The 10,289-nt window shown below is 43.2% G+C and overlaps 1 protein-coding gene across 1 annotated transcript; it reads left to right on the top strand.

Moving 5' to 3' along the window:
* The first annotated feature begins 3,091 nt into the window (after positions 1-3,091).
* On the top strand, positions 3,092-10,285 carry atp6v1c1b (ATPase H+ transporting V1 subunit C1b). Its single transcript, XM_049026295.1, has 13 exons — positions 3,092-3,250; positions 5,033-5,204; positions 5,445-5,512; positions 6,263-6,348; positions 6,654-6,748; positions 6,866-6,957; positions 7,717-7,815; positions 8,165-8,233; positions 8,381-8,473; positions 8,581-8,674; positions 9,005-9,102; positions 9,231-9,357; positions 9,607-10,285. Exons 2-13 carry the CDS (start codon positions 5,064-5,066, stop codon positions 9,700-9,702), a joined length of 1,158 nt encoding a protein of 385 aa, XP_048882252.1. The 5' UTR covers positions 3,092-3,250; positions 5,033-5,063; the 3' UTR covers positions 9,703-10,285.
* The last annotated feature ends 4 nt before the right edge of the window (positions 10,286-10,289 follow it).

The raw sequence follows: 10,289 nt of genomic DNA, 5'->3' as shown, positions 1-10,289 counted from the left end.
GCAGACAATAATGGACTATGTCATTCGCCTTGTTTAGTCCAATGGGCTAAATTAGAGCAAAGGTATAGTTTCAGTGGGCATGCTCACCTTGACAAGAACTCTGCTGTATTTAAAATGATGAGTTTGCATTCTTTCTCAGAAAAATCCTTTTAACTTTGACCATGTATAAGTTTGCTGAGCAAAAGAAATGACTTAATAAGATATACATCCCGTCCAGAGTGTCCCCTTCCAGGAGCACCCGGGGACCCAATCCAAGCCAGACCAAGCAGTGTCACCCGGTACTTAATAACCGGTATGGAAGATGGATCCCGTTTCCACACCACACCAGAACTCCCATGCTGCGATCGATGCACCCAAAAACAGCCCCCTTCCTTACCTGGTAGCCGCTCTCCTATTGGTCAGACCAGGCACACCTATGTTTGTTGTTGACCAAGTCTTCTCGAGGTGGGCCACTTGGCGTGAGTCGTCCAAGGATATTGATTGTATGAAATCACTGTTTTTCAGACATAGGAATTCTGAGAATGTAAAAGATTTCTTTCTTTATGCAACATTTTTTATTATTTATTTATTATTTCGTGTCTTATTCCAATACAACAAAATGTGTGTGTATATATGTGTGTGTAGTGTATTTTACTCTGAACTGTGTTGTCTTGTTTATTATTTAAAGGGTGAGAGGTTATATATAGTTGTTAGTCCTCTGCTCCTTTTTCCTCACTAGCATCCCCCCCCCCCCCCCCCCCCGAAAGATTAATTAAGGGGCACGTGGCCAGACTTGCTCCAGCAGCTTGGCCTGGCTCCAGTGGTGGGTAACCCGCCCCGCTGTTTGATCCGTGGCGTTGGCTCCAGACAGTCCCATCATTGTATCCCAAACAATGCGCCCCATACCCACTGAACTCCGTGTTCAAATGTGGGAGACACCCACAGTCAGGAAGCAGGACTCCTTTCCAATTTTAGAAGGCCACCAATTCTGTGAAAGCTCCGGCCAATGCTGGCAGACATAGAGGAAACCCCCCAGAGATCCTGGAGACCTTTTCTGGGGCTGGTACATTGGGTCAGATCATTGGACTGGTTCTACACCACAGGCTCCCGGTCAATCATCAAACTTAACGCATCTTAAGACTGAATTCTAGTGCTGCACGCTGTATAGATATGCCATACACAGTAACCATTTCCACTGGAATATTTTTAAGGTATGCATTGTATCTGCAGTGGTTTGTAGAAAACATCTTAATAAACATCAGGCGCAAACATCTTAATAAATGGGAATTAAATGTCAGTTTGAAGACAGCCTATACTGTTAACATTTATTTTGCATGTGCTTTTGTTTAACAAAATGTATGTGAAGCAGTTAATAAAATGAAATTTGTGCTTTATTTGCAGATTCCTCCTTTGACACACACACACACACACACACACACATATATATATATATATATATATATATATATATATATATATATATATGTGTATATATATATATATATATATATATATATATATGTATATATATAGTTAGGAGTGAAGCTTAGTGTCTGAATACAAGGTCGGCTGTTTATCTAGAGGGGGTGGGGCTTTGTCACAGGCCCAATAGACATGTAACTGTTTTGTTAAGGATGGGATTTGAACCATTAACCTTCTGTTCACAGCCACAGAGACCTAATCTGCTGAACCACATGCAGTCCCCTCATACAGCACATGCTTACAGCTGTCAATAAGCTAATTATAAACTAATCTCTTGGGTGTTTTTGTTAGCTAAAATGTACCTTTAAAAATATTCTGAAGGAAAAATATCAACATATCAACGGTAGCTTAAAAGAATGAAGTAGCACATTGTAGGTGCTACAAACTTACATTATTCTCCAGCATGGAGTGCAACTCTAAGCATTTAAATCAACTTCTAATAGAGCCAATTTGTCTTTTTTCCATAGGAGTGTGATATGTGCACTCTGGGCTGAGGAAGTAAAGAAAGCTACATAGAATCCATGTAGATATTAAGCACAGCATAACAAATCCACATGTAGCTTAAAATACATGCAGTGGCTTGGTGTGGTCTTACATCTTTAAGGTTTTGTGTGTGTGTGTGTGTGTGTGTGTGTGTGTCTAGTTTTCATTGGTTTCTTTTTGTGGCCCAAAAATGTGGCTGGGTGAATTGGTGCCTCCAGATTGCCCGTAGTGTATGCATGTTTGGCCTGTGTGACGGACTGGCAGTCTGTTCTGCGTGTCCCCTGCTCTGTTTCCTGTGTTTCCTGGGATAGGCTCCAGGCCCTCTGTGTCTTTACACTGGATAATGTATGGATAATGTATGGAAATCTTTTAATCTTGTGTTTTTGTTTAACCAAGATTCAAGAAGGTTTATTATCATTCTGAGAAGATGGGGATAGCATATTAGGGAATGAAATTAAGTACCATGGTCCTGTGAACAGAACTATAGTGTAAAACATACATTCACTTATAGGGAAAAATACATGCATAGTATAAAAAGCCAATGACATAATATAATATTGCAAAATAGCATATTAATTAATTTTGAAACAAAATTGTAATTATAAAGGAAAGCATACATAGTCAGACAGCTTTTCATCCCACCTGAATTCTTAATAATAATGAAAAGCTTCAGCTTTCCATGTGAAACATAGCAATGTTTCTGAATTCCAGTTTGTGGTGATGAGCAGTGTTTAATAACCCTCCTGATTCCAGGAAACTGCACAAATACACCCAAGTAACAGAGGCACATCATGCTTGAAACACGCAATACTTTCAGGGGTAGAATGTTCCTACTAAGGAATGTGTTGCTCATAGCTATTAGCGCAATAAAACATCTATCCACCCATCCATCTATCCAATAAAACATCAAGAACATAATTCATTGGAAGCTCATAAATGAACATCTGCGCAGGGTTAGGTTTGGTTTGTTTTGAACAAAACACCACAACGCACATGTCTCTTCAAAGACCAAGTCTGACTTGACAAGCACGCCCCTGGCAAAAAAACAAAAACCCTTCTTTTCGATATGACCGCCCAGGCACTAGGGGGAGGTAGTCAAAAATGTCAGATGACCGAGACGTCTTTCGTTCCCTGCGCAACCCCGCATGCGCACGGCAGCCCTGCTTGTCGGATCAGCTGACCGAGTGTGATTCGGTCACGGAATCTGTCATATTTGATGCTGACTGAAAATTATGAATATTTGGCTGTAGCAAGTTGCCCCGCTGTAAGGTTTTACATAAAACCATCGCTTCTAGTTTTCGCGCAGGTGAGTGAGGTGGTGGAGGCGTTTTGTTGGCCTCCGTGTCGTGCTGTCATTATATTATTGCTGAATGGGAGTCGGGGGGGGGGGGGGGTGATGAGGGTTAGCGGTTTCTTTAGATAAACACATCGTAAAATCGATATCAGTGTTCGCGCTTTGATAAATTGTCATGCTGTTTATACTTCCAGTTGACATACATTTCGTATTCTTTGTCATGACGCCGTATACCGTAAAGAGGTAAAAGCGAGTAGTGGCTAATTTACGTTAGCACCAACGGGGGTTATTTGACAAATATGATGGAATTTTACTAAATTCTCCCCATTTACTATAAATCGAATATCTTATTGTGTTTAATGAGAAAAAATAACAAAACTGCAACGTTACGTTAACTTGCAATCATTTACAAAAACGGTTTGCTTTAACTGGGGCTATATGGCTCCGGATCGGGACCAGAGACATCATCCTGTCCGTTCATGGACAAACGTGTCCGTGGCAAGATTCGTCTGTTACCCTGGTGTTTTTTTTTAATCAGCTATGGAGGTTACATTTTTAAATGCCATGTCCGTGGTAAAAATGTATTTTGCTCACTGTGTCGGTCAGGATCCGCTGTGGTGCTGACCCCTACTGCAGACTCGTGATCTGTCCGTGGTTTAGGGAAGTGTGATAGACGGAAGCACGTTTAGATAGCGCATAATATCCGGCAACTCGCATGTCACACAGGAGTGACTGTTCCACAACACGAACCCCCCCCCTCCACACAGACACACACAGACACACACACACACACGCGCACGCGTGTAAGAGATGGCTTAGGTGCGTCTCCACAAAATAAATGCTTTAGACCTATTTAACTCTGTCTCCTTAGTTTGAGTTAAGTGTATATATGTTTTTGTGTAATTTTGATCATTTATGTTCAAAGTGCTGACAACTTAGCTGTGGTCAAATAAGGATATTGTGAATATGCCTTTGGCAGTGATAAATATAGACTGCTGTGTATGTTCCTCGTGACATTTTGTGACATTTTTAATACTCAGACGATAACAGGGTTGTTTTGCTTGGTTGGTTTTGCCTGGACAAGTCTAGGATTATCTGGGCTATTGGGTTATCAGGGATTTTGTGACTGAGAAAATACCGTTTTATTTTTGCAGGGTTTTCCACTGTTGTTTTGCAAATTTGAAACTAAATCTAAAATATTAAACACTCAACTAAAATATTTAAATAGTAAAAATTGTTATATAAAAAACATGGTAATTAATAATCATTCTTTTTATTCGTTAATTAGGTGTGTTGCGCTATATTTCACCCATATTAAAGAGACGTGTGTAGGTCAGGACAGTCAGAACAGTGCACTGATTTTTGAGGAACTGAGGATGCTTGAGGGCACAGACTGAAAATTGCACATTCAACCAACAAATATTGGTACAGATTTAAGATGGCGGCTTTGGGCACAAATTGCCATCAGACCATTGCAAAGTTCAAACACTTCGACAGTATGTAAATTAATGTTTACTTTTTTGCACGTTACTTTTTTTTGATAGCTTATTTATGTGTAAGGGATTTCATTTTGATTCTGCACGTGTCTTGCAGCATAGACATGGATCCACTTCTCTTAACCTTTGATCTGTCCAGTTCTAATAACATTGAAGAATTCAGATATCAGCTGCTGCAGTTATTAATACCCTTTACAGGAAGTTGGATTGACTGTATCTGTCTGTCTGTCTAATCAGTGATTGTTCAGCTGGTATTCATGGTCTGCATGTCCCTAAAGGAGAGCTCTGTTTCTTGCAGTGTTCCTCAGCCCATCCTTCCTTTCTGCCTGATGTCCATCACCATGACTGAGTTTTGGTTGATCTCTGCCCCCGGGGAGAAGACGTGCCAGCAAACTTGGGATAAGCTGGTGGCAGCCACTCGTAACAACAGCCTCTCCGTCAACAACAAGTTCAACATCCCTGACCTTAAGGTTTGCCCTACCGTGACCCAACCCATCGCCCTGCTGCTACAAAGTTATTTCCCTTTGCTGCCCTGCACCACCTCATATTCATAGTTATTCCAGTCACATGACCTTGAGATTCCAGTCCTCTTTTACACCTGACGTGATCCTGCATGCCACATGGATAATCATTCTCTGTGGAAAGTCAGTAACATTGTTGTGATTGGATGCCCAGGATGAAAGGATTTTATCTTTTCTCTCTGGATACAGGTGGGGACTCTTGATGTCTTGGTGGGACTGTCAGATGAATTGGCTAAACTGGATGCTTTTGTGGAAAGGTAACGTGTCCCAAACATTTAGAATAAAAATTAATCTAAAGCAGAGATGGACCCTTTACGTTCCTCTTACTCAGCTATGGCCACTTTCAGCGTGTCATTCAGAGGCTCGGAATCTGCGGGATCCTTTGGTGTTCAGACTTGCTGGTTCTTGGTACTCTGCGAGGCCAGAGGATTTTAGTTCCTCCCCAAACCTCGCTTCGGCGAGGAATTTCACAGCGCACCGGGGATGGAATGACCACAGACTAAATTTAGCAATTTGAAGTTTGCTGGCAATCTGGCATTTTTTCCTCCTGTGATGTTTAGCCTGGTGACTAATGTACTATGGTATCTGTAACTCATGCTTAAATGACTGGGTTTCTTTGTGGGGCATCCCGGCAGCTGAAAATAAATACTTACTGCTTCTGTCCCAGTACGCGGCCCGGATGTGTGACCACCTTTGATGTATGATTCCCAATATACTCCCACCTGTGTTGTCATGCTTGGCCAGTTTAGACTCTCTGAAGCTTTTCCAGGGCCTCTGAAAGCAGAAGGCTTCTGAGGGACCTTTTAGAGTAGCGTTAGGCGTAGGGTCGTCTCCTACTTGTCTGATCTGTAATACATGCCAGCTTGGGCTCGTGTTGCCTGCTGAAGTGCTTTACTAAAGCCAAATAAATGGCTTTCATCTGCTTTGGGTCCCTCTGTGGTGGCCAGCTGCGGTGCCGTTCTGTCGGTGCTGTCTGGCTACGTCTGTTGCCTGTTGCGTGCTTTCAGCGTGGTGAAGAAGGTGGCGCAATACATGGCTGATGTCTTGGAAGACAGTCGAGACAAAGTCCAGGAGAACTTGTTGGCGAACGGAGGTGAGGTCATCCTACTATCTCCAGCAACGTGTTCAAAATATGTAAAACAAATGTATTTGAAAATGTTTTTCTTCTGAACTTGACAAGAAGGACGGGATGGTAGGTCATGGTAGGTCATATTCCAAAAATGGCAGTATTCTTAGCTGTTAGGAGAGATGCTTGGCTTGGGTGCTATCAAGCTCACAATCACCTCCTAGGACTTTTACGTTAAAATATCTGGTGTGCTTTTGAACCAGTAAAACAACTTGTCAGTGTGATGCTGAAGGTTTTCATCTGGTTGGTATGAATTTGCCTCCTCTTTTTAGTGGACCTGGTGACCTACATCACAAGGTTTCAGTGGGACATGGCCAAGTATCCCATCAAACAATCTCTGAAGAACATCTCTGAAATTATCTCCAAGGTCTCGCTCCTTTTGGTTTTGGATATTTGTGTCTGTGATTCCTGTGTTGTTGTGTCTGGCTGTTGAAGATTGTGCTGAGTACCACAGTCCCTTCTCTCACTCTTGTGTTTTCTGTAGCAAGTAACTCAGATTGATAATGACCTGAAGTCTAGAGCCTCAGCTTACAACAACCTGAAGGGCAACCTCCAGAACCTGGAGAGGAAGAACGCGTGAGTCCTTAACAGATATGTCCACTTAACCCTAACAGCTGTACTAGCACAGTATGAATGCAGGTTTGAGGGTACAACACCAGTATTTTACTTGCCAAATAACCATCAGTGCTTTTCGTTGCTGTTCTGAATTTTCTCCTTCTTGCATTTTTATAAATGCAGAACAATGTAGTGGTTAAAGACAAAGGTTGTCAGTGTTGCATGTAGCTACGTAGCAAAAATGATTCGTCCCCCCTCCCAACAAAAAAAAATGTTTGTTTCTAGACAGGCATGAACCCAGGTAGTAAAACCCCCACAAAATTTGCCGCAGACCCTTGAAATTCATATCTAGCTTCGGACTTGTTGCCTGTTGTACTCTTTAGAATTCGGTGATCAGTGATCATTGTTGACACACCACAGTGCACAACAATGAAACGTGTTCTCTGCATTTAACCCATATGTGACATCGTGACACAGCAGGGGGCGGCTAATTCAGCCCGGGGAGCAGTGCTTGGGGGCGGTACCATGCTCAGGGTACCTCAGTGGTGCCTTGCAGGTCGGGGATTCGAATCTGCAATCTTTCAACTAAAAGTGTGCTTCCCTAACCATTAAACCACCACTGCCCCATAAGCGACTGGCCCGTACAGGGACATTGCAGGCAGTGTAACCTGATTATCTCCAGTAAAACATTGAGTTTTAAAAATGGGTGATACGTACAAGCTGCTTTAGATAAAATCACCAGGGAACAACAAATTAAATATAAAAACATTTGTTTATTAGAGGCAGCTTGTTGACCAGGAGTTTGGCTGACATTGTGAAGAAAGAAGACTTTGTTCTGGACTCTGAGTACTTGGTCACCATGCTGGTGGTTGTACCAAAGTGAGTACATGAAGTCTGAGTGAGTAAAAGGATGACGATAGAGGAGAACGTGTGGGGTTCAACATTGACGATTAATATTGACTTAATATGACTTAATGTTGTTGAAACTGGATTTTGTTCTTTCAGATTAACATTGCACCAGTCCATATGTCTTTATAGATAAGAATGAAGGCTCCTTTGCCGTGTTAAACTGCAGAAACTCCGAGTTTCTCCCCGAAGTTTTTGGTTGCCTCAGATAAGCAGAACAGTTGGCGCCAGCTTGTGGCCAACCGATGTTTTACATCTTTTTTCGTTAAGTCCTCGTCTCCCTGCGTTTCTGGAAATCTCTCTGAGAAATGTTTTGCAACAGGACAAGTTATGCGGAATGGCAGAAGACGTATGAAACGCTCGCTGAAATGGTGGTACCACGATCAACTAAGTGAGTGTGTACAGATAATCCATGGTATCCATGGTTACTGGGATACTTAGCTGGCTGTGCAGAGAAGCTTGTTGGTCTGTTGCACTGGTTGCATCTGTGGCTAATTCCTTTTACCCACCTGCCCCCTTCTCTCCAACATCCACCCAGTCTTCTATTTGAAGACCAGGAAAGTGGTCTCTTCAGTGTCACACTCTTCAGGAAGGCCGTCGATGACTTCAAGCACAAGGCCCGGGAGAACAAGTGAGGGGGCCTGCCGCTTTGCATTCTGGGTTATGCTGGGGGATAAAGGAGTGGGGGCAGAAGGAGAACCTGCTGATAACCGGGGGAGGGCCCGTCTCTCTTTGCAGGTTCACTGTCCGGGACTTCCAGTACAACGAGGAGGAGATGAAGGCTGACAAGGAGGAAATGACTCGGCTATCAACGGACAAGAAGAAGCAGTTTGTACGCGTTGCCGCTCCCAAGTGCCGTTTCTGTGGCTCGTGTAGCTGTAAAATGCTGTAAAACCCTCAAATGGACACAGATCTTAGCAATATCATGGCATGGCAGCATCACATGAGCCTTCAGGCCAGTGTTGGTGACCTTGCTGTTCTGATGGACAGTCCAGTCTTTATCATCCATAATATACATAATTTTTGTATCCTTACAATGTTGATATAATGGATTCCAGAATATCCCCCCCCCCAAGTTACAGCGTTATATGGTAGTTCCTAGCCTGGCCACTAGTGGGCGCTTCTGAGGGAAATCCTGACGCTGCTCACTCCTCCTCAATAGGGGCCACTTGTCCGGTGGCTGAAGGTGAATTTCAGTGAAGCGTTCATCGCCTGGATCCACATAAAGGCGCTGAGGGTGTTTGTGGAGTCTGTCTTGAGGTAGCGCTCCCTGTTTTTATTTGTGGAGCTTAACGTTCACATTCTTACCTGCTTGTTTATGCTGCACGGTTGATCTAATAATGACTTCCGTGAGTGTCCCTGACACTGCGGTGCTGTCGCCCCTGCAGGTACGGACTGCCCGTGAACTTCCAGGCCATGCTGCTGCAGCCCAACAAGAAGAATATGAAGAAGCTGAGGGAGGTCCTCAACGACCTCTACAAGCACCTGGACAGCAGCGCCGCCGCCATTATCGACGTGAGTACCGGCTCTTGCCAGACCTGCCGGAAGAGGACCATCTTCGCGCCCTAGACCGACAGGCCGGTGCCACTTAGTGGCTGATGGCAGTTGATCATTTTTGCCGCATTCACAACATATGGTTTTAAAGTCGTCCCCTGGGCACGCAGGCCCTAACATCAGCCTGGCGAGAGATCCGAAGGGGCATGGAACAGCGCAGCACTGATACACAAACACACTGTTTGAAATCCACTTTTTCTTCTGTATCAGGCAACCATGGACATCCCTGGTCTGAACCTGAGCCAGCAGGAGTACTATCCCTATGTATACTACAAGATCGACTGCAATCTCCTGGACTTCAAATAGGTCCTCATCGCACCTCTCTGCCACTACTTCATTCCGCATTTTAGATGTTTTGATTTTTATGTTGGATGCAGATGAATTATGAAGATACTAAATTTAAATTGGCTTCTGGTATCACGTGTGGCAGATCCCACGCTGCTCGGGAAAGGAATCGCCCAAGAGCTTGACAAAGAAGCGGGTTTTCTGTGTGATGTGGAATCTTTTGCTCTTATTTAATTCAGTTTACATTTTTTTAAAAAAATGTAATCCAGCTGGAAAGGTTGAGGTATTTGTACATGGGTGGCTTATTTAAAAAATAACTGTCCGCTTATGTGTTTTGAATCATTCCTTGTCTGTACATCGTGGGGCAGTGGTGTTCATGGTCAGAGCTCTTAATACACCTTTATTCTGGGTTCTCCTATTCTCTCAACCCAGCTTACCTGGTCTTCTTCCCCAAGTACTTGTGACAGAAACAAAAACTGTGGTACTCAAAAACAAAGTGTGGTTCAGTTCCATGTCTGTATATTTTGTGTTTAAATAGTACCTGTGCAAGATCTTGTCATTATTGTAACTATCAACAAATAAATATATAATGGGTATAAAACAATGGC

This window comes from Brienomyrus brachyistius, chromosome 9 (assembly GCF_023856365.1).
Source record: "Brienomyrus brachyistius isolate T26 chromosome 9, BBRACH_0.4, whole genome shotgun sequence".
NCBI classification, from domain to species: Eukaryota; Metazoa; Chordata; class Actinopteri; order Osteoglossiformes; family Mormyridae; genus Brienomyrus; species Brienomyrus brachyistius.
This window is presented reverse-complemented; position numbering and strand designations above follow the sequence as displayed.

Coding starts and splice junctions, on each gene's coding strand:
- atp6v1c1b (XM_049026295.1), top strand. CDS start 5,064: ATGTCCATCACCATGACTGAGTTTTGGTTGATCTCTGCCCCCGGGGAG. Junction 5,205..5,444: donor TCAACATCCCTGACCTTAAG/GTTTGCCCTACC, acceptor CTCTGGATACAG/GTGGGGACTCTTGATGTCTT. Junction 9,103..9,230: donor TTTGTGGAGTCTGTCTTGAG/GTAGCGCTCCCT, acceptor TCGCCCCTGCAG/GTACGGACTGCCCGTGAACT.